Raw genomic sequence first — 15,915 nt, 5'->3', positions numbered from 1 at the left:
TACCAATGAGCCCCGAGACCTGATACATAGTAATGTATGTATACCAGGAAACTCACTGTCTGTCTTCCTTACCTGGTGGAACCACACGAGTCACCGTTCTGCTCGATGCGGAAATCGATACGCGCGAACTCGCAGCTGCACCGACTCGGTGATTCACGGGTTTAAAGAGAATGGAGCCGCGGGATACGTTTAACTCTCGTTCGTGTAAATCTAACGATACACTAATAAACTGCCTAAACAATTATACAACTTCAATTAGTGTCTTACAATTGTAAATAATAAATAATAGAACACACTGTACAATTACTGATAACATTCGGTAAAACTCGCCAATATTGCCAATAAAGTCGTTTGTATTTTAACGCAGACGTTTGTTTCGATAAGGCAACAAATTGACGAAGCTTATTTCCTATGCCTCCGAGATAATAGGCATTCATGAAGATGTATAGAAGGACACATGAAATGAGGGAAGATAGAAATAGAAAGGATCGAGCGAATGCCATTTGGATGTTAATGAGTATAGCCGCAGTTAATGGTACGCAGGTCTGTTCGTCTGTAGTCGTAATACGCCGCGCAGCCACGCAATAAGACGTTTCATAACGATTCACCGCGACTGACAGCCGCCGGTAGCGAGATCGTCGAGGACGTCGCCGATTCAACTTTTATCGTGTAGGTGTGAGCTGTCCTCGCTAGGTCCGTGCTTAGTAAATTGCCAGCGGGGAAACTTCGATAAAGCTCAAAACTACATCGATCGATTCGCGCCGTGGAAAAAAAGGACGAGGAGCTCGCGTGACTGCGAAAACGAAGACGTTCAAAGAACGTAGACAATTCAATTAACGTCACTTGGATCTTTGTTTTAATAAAATACATTCGAGAATTGAGAAAAGCTACAATATTTGGTACCTTTCGATTGCACTTAAAAAAAACTTATTAAATCGGCATATTAAAAAAGATTAAGTACGCGAGCTCTTCATTTTCGTTTATGGCCTTCATGGCAAATCTCAATTCAATATAAGAAATATCATTCTTTTTTAAAGAATGCATTATGGATAATTCGCGTGCGTTAATATGCTTGTTTCTTTTGAATATTGCATAGGCGCGGTCGGAAGAGCATCTGGCGCAGGAACAAGCATGGTTAACATCCGAGAGAGTTTGGTTATTGCATCGCGGAGGTTTTACTCCGGCCACAAGATGCGGTTCCGCCGATCCCGACACAGGAAAACTGAGGATCCGATTGACCACCTCCGGAGAGGAGCTGCTCGTGGACGAGGAGGATGTAGAGAAGGTATTATGATTATTTCCTGCAATTAGCTCTCGACTGCGTGCTTATTAAGCACGTTTATCGAGCAATCAAACTAAACGATTTGACCCGTTGTATCTCATGCGTCATTATAATTTATTGTTGTTTGCATCTGTTTAGGCCAATCCACCTCAGTTCGATAAAGCCGAGGAACTCTCTCAGCTGCGATTTCTGAATGAATCATCCGTTCTCCACACGCTGCGGCAACGTTACGCTAGTAACTTGATACACACGTACGCAGGAGACAGCATGATCGTTATCAATCCGGTCGCGCCATTGGCGATTTATTCTGAAAAGGCAAGGCCGCTTTGGAAGTTCACTTAAACTTGTACCATAATTTCTCGATGTAACAATTCGACTTAAATTAGATTATAAAATTGTAATATTATTATGCTTTGTGAAGAGTTAAACAAATTTATTATCGATCTGCTTCAATAAATTTTGTATCTGTGTTACATTCTCACGCTTAAGATTCTTATCTAAAATAAATGCTTTCCGCTTCTTATTTTAGGTCGCGCACATGTTCCGAGGTTGCAAAAGCGAGGACATGCCGCCGCATATTTATGCCGTGGCGCAGTCGGCTTACAGAGGAATGCTGGCGACACGCAGGGACCATTCTCTGGTTTTCCTCGGGCGTAGTGGAGCGGGGAAAACCACGAACTTCAAACACGCCCTTCATTATCTCGTGCTGATCGCTGGTACAGTTAATAAGGCGAGTAAAAGCATGAATGTGCGATACTATAGCACTTTCTATATAGATCGTTTCTAACCGAACGTCATTCCTTTTTACAGATATTGACGATCGAGAAGCTGAATGCGCTATTCACGGTTCTTGAGGCTTTCGGAAATAGTAGAACGCATATGAATTCGAATGCGACGCGTTTCACGCAGCTCTTCAGCCTCGATTTTGATCAGTCGGGTCAAATCGCATCGGCCTCTCTACAAGTGAGAAGAATACATTTTTGCCTCGTGCCATCCATTCTCCTCTTACGTCACGAAATGAATAATATTCTATTTTTTTTTTCAAGGTACTGCTACTGGAGAAGTCGAGGATAGGTCGACGAGCGAACGGCGATCCGACGTTTCACGCCGTTTACCGTCTACTGGCGGGCGCGGAGGGCGCGTTGAGGAAAGAGTTACACCTCACAAATCTAGTCGCCGAAAACAACCCCTTTGTCACGCCCCTGCAGAAGCACGAGGACAAACAGCGGGCTATGGTCGAGTTTAACCGTATCGTCGCCGCGCTCAGGATACTCGGCATCTCCGAGGCTGACGAGAAGGTCATTTGGCTGGTGCTGGCTGGCATTTATCATTTAAGCTGTGCCGGCGCCGTGAAAGCCGGCACCAGCTCGCAGAGCAGGTGGCAGTTTGCGAGAGTCGAGTGCGCGGAGAAAGCCGCCAATCTGCTGGGCACAACGGTGGAGGAACTAAGTCGAGTGGTGTTCTCCACGAACGGAGGGGGTGCCGGAACACCGAGCACCCCGAGACCGGCTCTGAGGACACCCAGCCCGACGGACCAGGGCAAAGACGTAACAGGGCTTGACGCGCTGGAGGGACTTCTAGTCGGACTCTACTCGGAAGTCTTCCATTGTGTCGCGGCTCTTATTAACAAGTAAATAGATTAATAAACTCATTTTGCTCGTTCAATAATTTTCGAAATTCATTTCACATTATATTTTATATATTATATTTTATATATTATTTATAAAAATAAAGACTAATGACTCTTGAGATATTTCCTTGTAAAAGTTTGAATTTTGTATCAAAGCGTATAAACCATAAAAATTAAATTGTACAAAGTTATTAGATTCTTCATTAGTTTTTGGTCAATATCTGTTAGTAATACCCTTGTCATTTTTTAGATCCATATCATCCGCTGTACATACAGTCTCATCTTTGCTGCTGTGTGATTCGCCAGGTTTTCAAAATCCTGCCTCATGCGGTCGACAAACCGGTGCAACCTTCGAAGATCTTTGTCACAATTATCTGCAGGAACGTTTGCAGTTACTGTTTCACCACACTACGTTGGTAGCCCCAAAGGATAGGTACGAAATATGAGGAACAAATTTTCAAATTTCCAATCTTTTCTGAAGAGATCAGAAGTAGCCTATATTATTCATATTATTCAGCGTTATAAGATTAATTCTCAATTATTCTTTATATCATTACTACATAAATATTACGGCTAATTCGTACAAATTTCATCAGATACGTCCAGGAAGGCATTGATGTAGATTACGAGGACGATTATGACGAGGAAGGCATTGGATCGCCTCAAGGTTTGGTTTCTCTCCTGGATCGCGGAAGCTCGCAAAGCGCGACGATGTTGCGAACTAGTCAAAGCGATCTTAGCGGCAGCAGGCAGATGGAACGAAAAGGATTACTGTGGCTGCTGGACGAGGAGACCGTATGTCCTGGAGGCAGCGACGAAACCTTCCTGGATCGACTATTTTCTCATTACGGAGACCGAGGTAAAATTGATTCCTATCGACATTTGTGCTAATTATGAATTTTATGTGTGAAAACAATAATGTACATGAGATACATCGTTGCTGTTTCAGATCACCAAATGCTTCTACGAAAAGCGCCGGGCAACAATCAATTCGTTTTGCAACATCTGCTAGGAACGAATCCTGTACTTTACACCGCGACCGGTTGGCTTAAGGCTACACGCGAGAATCCTGTCGCCAAGAGTGCCATTACGATACTTCAGGAAAGCACAAGGTAACGTTGTAGTCTTGTTTTTATCCAAACTTTTCCATAACTATAATTAATTAATTAAATAAATTACGTTATTGTATATTTTTATGTTATTAAAATTCTAGAGAACATGTAAGCATGTTGTTCGTAAGTGCTCGGGGTGCTGGAGTTTCCGGTGCTTTATGCGGTTCTATGCCGGGACTCGAAGGCTCGCAATCCTTGAGGCGAGCCTCGAGCATACGAAGGACATTCACCGCCGTAAAAAGAAAGAACGTTTGTCTACAAGTGAAATTCACCGTAGTGAGTATTAAGGCCTTTCTGGGTGGCAATTTGAATTAGTACCGTTTCAAATGTTTGCTCCCTTTATTAGCGAAATTTCGATTTTGTTTCGAATCACTCTTGAAATATTCGCGGCATCGATAGTCGATCTATTCCCTTGCCGCTATTTGTGGATTGGTCGACGCGGTGTCAAAGATCAGACAATTATCGTGTTCCATAAAACATTATCGCAAGGCCGCACAAGCGTCGTGCAAGCTAGCTTAACGCGAATTGACCTTCGCCCCGAGCGAGACGCGAGATACTCGCTGAAAATGTTCGGTGAAATCTGCGTTAAGACGTTCGGATACTACCTTGTGCTGTTGCTGATTTTTCTCTTTCTCGGTCTCTATCTAGTAAGAACAATCGAATGATTCTTTATTTATCTCGCTTCATTTATACATCTCCGACACATTAAGCGGAAAAGTACAAGCGTTAATTGTCTCCAGGATGGCCTCGTAGAAACACTACGGAGAACTCGCGTCAAGTTTGTGCACTGCCTTCTGCCTCAACATAACGCCGGTTGTACGGACAACAAGAGCCTCCTCTCCGTGAAATCGAATCAGAGCGAGGACAGCGTTATTAATGTGCCTCTTCTACGATCTCAGGTAAAGTTATTATTAGATCCTTTAAAGAAGAGTGTAAAAAATAAAATCTTACAAGAACAATGAGACATCAGTTTCACATTTTCGGAGATACTTTCCAAGCACCGCTTTTATAAAGTTTAATTAATTTCACTAGTATTTTATTATTTTTTAAAGATTTAATATCGTATCTAATGCACATATTCCGACATGCTTGTACAGATTCGCGGGAGCCAGATAATCGACGCTGTCCGCTTACACAAGGTTGGATTCCCGAAGCATATGTCTCTAGGCGAGTTCAGACGTCGATTTGGACTGTTGTCAAGCGACGTGAACGCACGGCCCGGAAGCCCCGTGACCGATGAACGTCGCGCCGTGGAAGACATGCTTCTCACCGTCGATGTCGATCCCGCGTCCTACCGAGTCGGTCAAAGCCAGGTGAGTAAACATTACTACGAGAACACGCATAACTCGGACTTCCAGCATAAACGTAGAAAGTTAGACGCGCTATCAAAAATAGCGAAAACGTTATTAATCACCTGTGGAATCTGCATCGAATAATATCTATTGCGAGAAAGTTTGTTAAGAAATTTATCAAGTATGAAATGTTGCTTCGTGCTGAGTATACGACCTCTGAGAAAAGTTAAAAATGTGACAGAAGTTACTTAATACGAAAAGATCGCGGTAAAATAAGGTCGAGCGGAGACTAATAAATAATTTATCAAGTCGCTTATGTCGGATGGTGAGAAGAAGTGGTACGTTAACGATCGAGCTATACACATAACACGAGGGCTGGTAGAAAGCCATGATGTGTTCTGTACCTCATAAGCTTATCGTCTTATTATTCACAAAATCGTGACATCCCGTATGCCGCGCGCATACGGCTCTTTTTTCTGACCGCCGGAGTATAATACCCGCTTTCTAATAGTTTTACGACCCGAGAAGCTTATAAATTTTTACAACGCACCGAGCGCAAATAGCCGCGCAGATTTTTTCTGGCGCGGTGAAGAAGCGACGTCGTTTTACGGCGCGACACGCGCAGAAAAGCGCTTTCGTCTCGCAGCTCGAGACGACGTGTCAACGCACTTTCGCTGACCGGCCAAGAAGTCGTTAATGGAATTCAGAAGGGAAAATGACGGCCGTCCATGGGCGTTGTGCAAATCATCGCGGCCGACGCTTCCGCGAGCCGATAATTGTTCTCGTCACGAAGACGATCGAGCATCGCCGTCTCGCGGGAGCCCATCAACATCCGTTCTCCGGAGCATGACTAAACATTCAGACCTTATGGCTTATTCAAGAATATATTTATAGAGAGAACATCATCCTTTCAAGAAGCTACGTTTCTGTTTAAAAAAACACAACATCGTTAATCGCGAGTTTTATATTTGAACAAGAATTACTTTCTACTTCGATCTTGACTCCAATTCTGATAATTACATTATTATCAGATCAGTATTATTTTAAGAGCTCGATTGATAACGCGGTATGAAGATATCGTGTTTCACGTCAAGCTGAACATAACGCCAAGAGGAGAATTTACACGAAACAGTGAAAATTAGGAGGAAAGGAAAGGAGGTGGAGTTCAACGAGGTCGCACGCGCTTATTCTTTCGGTAATTTCGCCTGCGGAAATGCGCTTTCCACAAGTCGATGACGCGCCGTCAGATCGTATTCTGCGTTACAGGTGCCGCAATTCGGAATACTCACTCGCACACCTTCATCGTAACTGATACGATTTCTCTGTACTTGAATCGTGAACATGCATCGGGGACAAAATCAAAAATAGTTTTTTTTGTTAATAATTTTCTTTACGTTAGAAGAAAGTACAGGCGTTATAAAGTTGTATATAAACGTTCCGCGATTAAACTTAAAGATTACTCTTGAGATTTTATCGAGTTGCAATAAAACAAATTAATCGTTGTCATAAATTTCTCTTGCTTATGCGTGGAAGTTTTATGGAAAGTAAATATTTGTCGTCAGATCGGCAATAGGTAACAGTGTCTCGTCGCACCTGTTAGGTTCGTACATTTTTACGGGAAAGGACCACAAGCGATCTGTCTGTTTGTGCATTTCACCAGCTGTACGTGACACGCAAAACCAGCTTCGCCGGCGGAGCTTCGCGGCTTTCACTTTGCAGTGCCCGTAGCTTGCGGCGCGGCGACTCGCCGCGTCGAAAGGCAGACTTTATGTAAATTTTACGCATAAATTAAGCGACGTACTGGCAAACGCACTTGGCACGCGATCCGAATGCACCATTTCCACCTTGAGAGAACAATGTCGGTCGAGATTTCTTTTCCCGTTCATGTCGGCGCCTCAAATTCGTTGTTCCGAAACTCACGACTTTCCGATTTCGCGGGATCTGCACTTGTTCCGCTCCTCGTACGTTATTCATGAACACGTGTTGACGGAAAAAACTATCACCTAGGAAGTAGCGTTTCTTCCAGAACGAGATCGTCGTGCAGGACGTTTTACTGCAGAATACGTCGGATGAATTTAAAGTTTCGGCGAGAGAATTCAAGTCATCATGTCGCAGTCGGTATTGTGTTGGAACTTTTTAAAAATATGCCCCGTGCATTCTACATCATTATTGGCGTATGAATGCCATTTAATAGGGGAACATGTCACAACAGTGACTCGCGATATTATTTTAAGAAGGTGAAGTGCACGGTGTGATGGCCGTCGCGCGAAACAGGCACAAAGCGAAACCTAAAACTGACTCTGTGTGCATCTTTTATACGAGACGATCAACCGTTAACTCCGTTTATTCGAACGACTCGTTGCGCGCTGTAAGTTATGCGGCGGTCATTTACCTCTGTGTCTGTGATAACCATACACAGCAGAAGCTCAGCGAGGCTCTCTATGACGTATATCCATGCATACGTTACATAAATACGGCCATTCTTCTCGAGCTTTCGAGATTTTTAACAGCAAGAGATATAAATCAGATTTCTGCTCCAGTAAGATTCAAACTGAGATTATATTTGTAAAATCGATGCACGCGAAAAATCCCAAAAATGTGTTAATTCCTAGATTATATACCATCTAAAGGAAATCACGTTTTTATTATTTATCACGTGTTTTGTATAAATAACCGCGTCTAAACACATTGCGTGCTCCGAAACGATTTATCGCAGATACATCATCTCGAAAACGTCAGGACTATGCATCTAACGTCGCACTAAAATATACACTAAAATATTAATTCTATTTCGCGATTAAAAATGTAGCGTGAATTACACTTATCGAAATTTACGGAGGAAATCGTTCGTGGATTATGTGCATTATCGCGTACACGCCGATTTAGGTTCGTTGACTTTTGCGCGGCTCGCCGCGCATCGTTTCTCTTCCAGTCCCTGGGCCCCTCCTCCTTTACCTTTTACCTTTACCTTGGCCTTGCCTGACGCCTCGTTTCACCTCTACACGAAATCCCCGTCTGTCCCAAAGAAACGGATAATACAAAACACTTCGACCAGTACCATCTGTTTCCTGCAGTTTGTTAAAACATTTGCCATACTTGCAAATTGAAGAAATATAATAAAGTTCAATCTATAAATACAGTGTTTGGAGAAGTCATACAATCGTATTATTTAAAGATATTCATTTATAGAAAATTATATTAATAAGTCATCTTTTAGTTTTTATATTCTAAAGTTCATGAAATTGTTAAAACTCGTAGAACAGTATAGAAAGATAAATCTCATAGATCTCTCACTTATGCGATGATATAATCTATTGATAATTATACAAATGCTCGCGGGCAGAATTTGAATTCTAAATAGTCCATCGAACCAAGTCTTACAAAAGAAATCGAAATTAACGAATGTCTGAGTGTGCAGTATGCCGGAATTTAAACGAGATAGTGGCGATATATAAAGTGTCCCAGAAATCGCGCGTTCCACTAAAGAAGAGTCACGAGCTCGTTTATCTAAAAGAAAAACCAAGAAGATGCTTAGATATTAATGGTTACAAATAAGTCCACTTGAAAGCCTGCTTGAAGATATATTATGTATCCTCGTGTGAAGCGAATTCATGGTCACGCTGCATGCCGAGAAAGAAATGCGAATTAAATGTTGACGACGCAGGTTGAAGTCATCTTCATCTTTCATAATAAAGGTCTTACGCGCTACTAATTCTCTCGCGCAACCTACGTTTGTAATCCAAATGGAAAGTCATCGCGCCCATTTCATATGGATGCGTACGCATTTACCGCTTCCTGATTCCGCAGAAGCTTAATCGGAACAGCTGCAAACTATCGACGTCATGCCAAGTTGTGTATCGGCGCCGGACGAGTCGCCGTATAATCTAGTTGCCTGGTCTATAATATCCGATGTTCCGACGAGCGATTTACAATACACGTGGCCTCTTTCGCGATACCAACGTCGCGAATATTTTTAACAGAGGACGAATATGTTCCCAGAATTTTACCAGCACTAGGATCTATCAAGCCCCACATTATCTTTATTACTTTTTTTAAATTCCGAAAGTGCATTTCTCATTTATATTGTAAAAAAAACGACAATAAAATCCAGTATTATATGATTGTCCGATCGTGAATATATCCCGAGAGAGGGAAAAAAAGCACGCTTGTGACTTTCTCGTGGCCCACATACAAATTGCTGTACTGGTCCTTACTGGTTCGCCATCTCCGCCAATCCATTTGCAGTTTTGCACCGCGAAGATATCACGGGCCTCCTTACATCTCGTTCGGCCTTTCATTTCTTCCCACCTAAGTGCACCTGCACGAGATGCAACTTTAAAAAGAGATCCTCGCACGTAACCGAGAGATTTTACGAAAGCTTCTTGGAAGAAACGTCCTAATTACTGAAAATAAAACCCCTCCCAGTGGAAACTTCGCACGAAAACACGGAAGTTGTTAGGATCTAAAATAATACGACATGAGGATTAAATTACACGCATTACTTTATCCGTGACATAACGACGTTCGCGCGGAGGTGACATTTCCTGGAACGTTATAATTACGAAGTGCAAATTACATGACCGTCAAATGAATCTCCCGTCATTTTAGAGGGTGTCTACGTACAGTCTTCCCTTGCCGACGCCGTGGTCGCCTTCATTTCCCGTCATTGCCAGCGCAATCGTCTGGTCCGCTCGCAGCGTTATCGCCATGCAAGCGGAAAAAAAACCAGAATGACCGGGAGAACGAGGTTTTTCCATGTCTTTCCCGGAGTTACATATCCCGCCCGAGGAAACGGTAACCTCGCTTCTGTCTCGATAGTCTGTCTCTACTGCATCGCGTAGCAGCCGGTTCCTGTTCACGCGACGCGAAGAAGCTCGGTGGTCTCGCGACTGCGAGTCCGCGAATTAATATGCTCTACGCAACATCGTTGCATTAAGCTCAGCTCTTTCCGGTATATCTGGTTCGTAATACATCTTATTTTCCCTTCTCGTCGGGGCTGTAATTTCCCGCCGTCGGTCATGGCAGCCTTGCAATCATGATGAACTACGTTTTCCGTTTCTAAGCGCGATCCTCGATACTTTTTTTTTTTTTAAGACTCATTATCGTCCCTAGGTACCCTTTCTTTCAAAAATATAAAGAAAACGATATTTTCAAATGCGTTTCTTGTCGAGTTTTCCGAGAAAATAATCAAGCTGTGAATTTACGACAGACATCAATGTATTTTCGGACATAGCGTTATTCAAGTCGATCGTGTCCGTTTAAACGTACGTCACGGTTACCGAAATATTCGGCGCCAAAGTTTCCATGGCGGAAGTGCGACCGTTGCTGAAACGCGCGTGCCTTCGATTACTGCGTGTCTCGAATCTCGAGCGATCGGCATGCCAAGTAATTCCGTGAGGCGCCAAGTGGAAACGGCGCGAGCGTGCCCTAACTTCACTAGAATATTGATTCTTCCGAGCAAGTACCGTACAATTAATGATCCTTTGTGTGCGCGTACACGCCATAACGATCGTATTACAACGTGATCTAAATTAGCGAACACTAATTTAGGCTAGGAGCTGATTATAGTCGATTAAAACGCAGGATAGAACACGTGCTAGATCATAGTAAAACTGCAGTTCAGTTGATCTAAATAAATCTACAAGTCAATCCGCAACATTTAAAATGGATCTGTTCGAAAATAATATTAACAGGGTTATCATAAAGATTAAATTTTACGTGATGTAATATTTAATTCATAATTTAATACAAACTGTGTAAATCGTACATTTCAACGATTCACTGATAAATGAATTAAATTATCTCAATTTTCCTAGCCTTTTGCTATCATGGAAGAAAGATCCATTATATTTATGTACTACAGCTTATCTTGATTACTGCAAATTACGGGTAAAACACGATATAGACGTGCATACAAATCTCACGTAGCTCCAGAGCGCATTTCAACCGACTATCAATTCGCACTTGGTAGTGTTAAGGGATTTTAGTGACAGTAGACTACTAATCACGATGTACACCGATGGAGAAACGCGATTAGTTATCCAACAAGCTTGCGTGCCTAGGTCAGGTTCACACGACAATCTCGGCAACAAGCCAGATCGAGATCGCGGAATCTATCCTGCCACCCACGATCGACGCTCTAATGCGGAGGAGTAACAAATTAAATCCGGTATCAACAACACACACAATAGTCAATATATGACTATCTCTACATATCTCTTAACAAGTTTTCCGAATACACAAATTTCATTCTAATAATATTCGTGTGATACATCATGTTCGTTATCATTATTTCTTATCCTTTTTTTCGATTTTTCAAAAAGTTCATGTTACAGGACGTTTGAAATCTTCTCGACGCTAATTGTATCATCTTTATATTCGTTATTCTGAAGGCATTTTTATAGCTTCTCGAGATTAGTTCAGCTAATTTAAGATTCGTCAAATATCAGAAAGAAGAGGGTGACCGAAGAAGCTACCTGCGCGATTAAATGTCGAGCGCGTGTATCGCACGTTGGGTGCATCACACCGTCGAGTTTTTCACACGGCTCTATTTTCCCTTTGTCGGAAAGCGGAAACGCTGCATACCGCGTTCTTCAGCATCGCTCAACCTCGGCGTCGTCTGCGGAGCCCCCGAGTCAGGGTCAGATTCCTTATTTCTACCCACCCCGCGGTTAATTGCGACAAGCTAGACGTAACTTCCTCGTGCTTTTCTTTCGGCCCCTGAGAAGAAACGTGGCTGCGAGGCAGCGGCACCGACGCGGGCGGCATCCAACCGTTAATTGGCCCGGCTTATCGCGCGTAGGTGCTCGATGTCCTTCTGATAAGGCTCGCGTTCGCAGGCGCGCGGAACGGACCGCGCGCATTTACGAGACGGATCTGGATCTCGGTCTCTACTTTCTAGAAAACTAATTGCTCGTTAAGTGTATTACGATTAAATCAGACATTGGTCATAAATACAACACGGAATCGGGTTCTTTTTCACTTTCCGTATACGCGTGTGGATATAGGTGTTTTGCGACATAATTTTCTAATTATCATCAACTTTCCCAATGGATATGATAAGATTAGCATAAATGATATGTATATTTATATTCATATTTATGACCGAATTATTAGGTTGATAGGTTTGCAAATTATATTAGATACTGTGCTTATGTTATAGTATGAGACTTTTCGATTGTTTTATCGAAAATTTTCCAAATAAAGGTGAATATACTTTTCAACTTTCTAAGAGATAATTGCCGGTTAAGAAAATCACACCACGACGAAATCAGACGTGCGACGAGCATAACGCACGAAACGAGTTATTTTTTACTTTCTTCTTTTACTCTCTATGCTTCGGGCGAAATCGTTCGAGCGGCGCAATTTATAAGCTGTCCTTACTTCACTCTTATGAACGGGAGCGAGGCGTAAGAATGAAACGTTACGCGCGAAATGGACCTTGATAAGACTTCGGCCAAAGAGGAGCGATAAACTTTACGACGATATGAATAATCGCGAGCGCAGACGCCGCATTCCGTTAAACAAAAGTACGTGGAAATGTCTGACGGATCGGAAAGAAGTTCGCGATTTCGTAACGCGGCCAGAGCTCTTTTCTCTTCTTATGCGGCTCTCTTCTCTCGTCGTCTCGTCTCTCCTTTCTCCCGTTCGTCAGTAGGCCAGCGGACATTCTCGCCGGCCGCTTTCCAACACGCTGGCCGCGCGTCTGCTTCGAATTTCTTCGCCGCAGCCATCCCCGCGAAAGATCTATCGATCCGACGCGACGCGACGGACGAACGGCGGAGATGCAGGGACCTTTTCTACGTGTCCGAGGCGAACGGCCCCACGTCCCCGTTTCCGCAATACGTTCGAAAAATACGCGGGGCCGGCGCGAGCCGAGCGCGAGCCGGCGAAAAGGCGATTTCCTGGATTTCTTGTATAAATCGTGAATTCTCACGTATGCATCACGCAGCTTACGCGTGTTCTCTTCTCTGCGAATTATTATTTTACTCGAGTCTCTATTCGCGAAGACTAACCGCGGACGTTTCGCCGGACGATTTCGTCGAGGAGGAGCAGATCGAAAGGCAAAAAGCGAGCGGGCGAAATGGGAATCGCCGAGTGCCTTATTCGGGTAGATAAGAAAACAAGAGAGAGAGAGAGAGAGAGAGAGGCCTGCCGGTCCGGACCGGTCCTCGGTCCATTTGGCAGTGCCTCGATACTCCATTCAAGGTCCACCTGTCACGACACACCAAATCTCCAATCCCTTTCCCTTGCACTTTCGAATCCGTGAAATTTTCTCGATACCATATCTCTCATGCATATTCAAACGAACGCGCGTTATAACTGTTCACGCGAAGATTATAGCGACAACAAAAACACCCGGAGTCGAAAGTCGGAACGTCGAAGACCCATAATCGGAATACATTAGAGAGTCAATATTATTCATTATTTGTGTAATCGCACGATTTTGATTAATTGAGTCGCTCCTCTTCCGACATCTGAGATTTATTGTATGATATCTCGCGGTACGAATGTGCCGGTGTCGTTGGCGGGCAGCAGGGGACCACGTACGTGTTCGAATAGATTTATGCATGTGTTGGCGACACATCACCTGCATAGTGGGGACGAAATGGAGGGACGTGCACCTGATGCGGAACGAGCTTTCCGACGATGCGACGACTGTGCGACCATGCCTGCAGTTCGCGGTTGATCTCGGTCGAGATCGAGACGTCGTCGGACGACGACCATCCTTCGGCCTTGACATTACGCAGCGAGCGCGAACGAAAGGGTCGCTTTTTTTCGCTCCGGAATTGTTCGCGAAGTAACGCATATGCGTTTATGAGTGCGAGTGCGTAATCCCGGTCGATCGTTCTGATGGTGATCGGCGGAAATGTTTGCTCAAGATAAATAATCATTTGTTTAGGACATTCGGAGAAAAAGGTGCTGTCAGCGTACGACTTATACGTCCTGCGTTTTAAACTATGAGAAATGGGGCACGAATATTAAACTATGTAAAATGGGGCATAAATAATCTCAAATCTGTAATTCGCATTGTTGAAGTACGATTCGTTCAATTCGTGTCGTTGAACTTTCGGTACCGGAAATAATAAAGCTACTTATTATCGAATCTGCTCAAAATTAATTGCTAATTTTATAATACCTCTTGTTCTCGTAATTATTTCTTAAGAAAACGGTGCTTCAGAGGAATTCCTTTATTTCGCTGAATACCAAACGGTTTATTATAATCCCAGTAAAAATTCACGAAGGTCAGCGAGGCGCGACGTAGGGAAGCACATACGTTTTGCGCTTCACAAGCGAAGTCTGTGGAGCCGAGGGAAGAAGAGAAAGAGAGAGGGAGAAAGAAAAAGAGAGAAAGTCGTCGATTTCTTAATTAACCTGCGAGAGAAAGAGAGGGAGAAAGTCTATAGCCACCGGTACCTGTTAGCTGCGATAACGGTAAACGTCATCGGCTTGGAAGTAAAGCACCGAGCCGCTCGAGTGCTTTCTCATTGCCAAACGACGGAGAGATGCCGGTATTACGATCCTGTACAATCGTTACAGGAAAGTAGTCGAATTGACCCGCGCGGAGATCGATGGTCTTTACTTTGTGGTTTTGGCCTTTCCTTTATTCGAACGTAACTGCTTAAAGTGAACACTTTGACCTGTCAATATTTATACAGTTTGATAATATTTTCTCGATTCTCCAATTTTCAATTAATCTCTATAAATAAAAATTGTACAATAGATATTTTTTTCGAGAAATGTATAATTATGTTTTCGAGTCTGAGAGACACATTATAAAATGCAAATAATAAAAGCAAATAATAAAAGCAAATGTTATCTGGCACGCAGTAAATTATACTCTTCTTCTGTGTTAATGTAATTCTGAGAGCTATAGCCGGCTTATATCATTCTCACATTTGGTCAGCGACTACCATCGAATCATCATTGCTTTTCTTCGTCGATATCGCTAACCAATGAATCCCGTTCTGAATGGGCTTTTTATCTACATACAAAGCGACAGTGTGTTTCGATTTAAGAGATGAAGAAGAGAGGACGCGGTTGACATAATTTATTTTGCATATAATAAGGTTCTCTTACCAGAGTAACAGATTTAAAAGAATCTTCGATATATAATTTCCATATTTACTGATTGGCTTATTCGTGTAACGGTTGCTTTATCTCGACGCAGGAAATATCGTCTCACTCGAAATTAATGAAGAAGGTATTGCAAATCGCAAAAACTTCTTTTAAAACTTCAGTGCATGTAATGTTTAAAAACTTCAACGTTTCGTTTCTGTCGACTTTAGTACAGACATTCGTTTAACGGGTGTTTTATCTCGAAACGAAGATTCGCGTCGTCCCGTCATGTAATTAATGGGAGGAAGACACGGTCGGAATTGCCAAATGTATACTTTACACAATATCTCTGTTGCGCGTTTAATTAACCAAGTTACAGCACATTTAACGCGCGGTTTCTGCATTTATTAGCGTTTCTTGACGATCTATTTATTTCGCCATAAAATACGTAATCTATTGGTATATCAGAAAATTAAATTCTAACAAAACTTCTGACAAATTTCAAGCCATAAATTGAGATAATTTTAATTAAGCAGAATA

At 42.8% G+C, this 15,915-nt stretch overlaps 2 protein-coding genes across 6 annotated transcripts in view; one reads left to right on the top strand and one right to left on the bottom strand.

Moving 5' to 3' along the window:
* Positions 1 to 15,915, bottom strand: part of LOC139777198 (uncharacterized) — a 119,660-nt gene that overhangs the window by 55,383 nt on the left and 48,362 nt on the right. The gene's annotated exons all lie outside the window — the stretch shown is intronic.
* The window catches only part of LOC139777077 (unconventional myosin-XVIIIa), a 46,275-nt gene that overhangs the window by 18,245 nt on the left and 12,115 nt on the right, over positions 1 to 15,915 (top strand). For 4 of the 5 annotated variants that reach the window (XM_071714293.1, XM_071714275.1, XM_071714285.1 and 1 more), the window contains 11 exons: positions 1,097 to 1,285; positions 1,421 to 1,597; positions 1,812 to 2,012; positions 2,093 to 2,245; positions 2,329 to 2,912; positions 3,163 to 3,345; positions 3,509 to 3,771; positions 3,862 to 4,024; positions 4,126 to 4,300; positions 4,765 to 4,923; positions 5,122 to 5,337. In XM_071714293.1, the coding sequence (XP_071570394.1) occupies positions 1,097 to 1,285; positions 1,421 to 1,597; positions 1,812 to 2,012; positions 2,093 to 2,245; positions 2,329 to 2,912; positions 3,163 to 3,345; positions 3,509 to 3,771; positions 3,862 to 4,024; positions 4,126 to 4,300; positions 4,765 to 4,923; positions 5,122 to 5,337 (2,463 nt within the window). Of the gene's footprint in view, positions 1 to 1,096; positions 1,286 to 1,420; positions 1,598 to 1,811; positions 2,013 to 2,092; positions 2,246 to 2,328; positions 2,913 to 3,162; positions 3,346 to 3,508; positions 3,772 to 3,861; positions 4,025 to 4,125; positions 4,301 to 4,545; positions 4,672 to 4,764; positions 4,924 to 5,121; positions 5,338 to 15,915 lie in introns of those variants that run through there. The other variant, XM_071714306.1, reaches the window with a different exon arrangement.

Source organism: Temnothorax nylanderi, unplaced genomic scaffold, assembly GCF_030848795.1.
Source record: "Temnothorax nylanderi isolate EJ_2023f unplaced genomic scaffold, tnyl_v1.0 TNYL_tig0006_pilon, whole genome shotgun sequence".
NCBI classification, from domain to species: Eukaryota; Metazoa; Arthropoda; class Insecta; order Hymenoptera; family Formicidae; genus Temnothorax; species Temnothorax nylanderi.
This window is presented reverse-complemented; position numbering and strand designations above follow the sequence as displayed.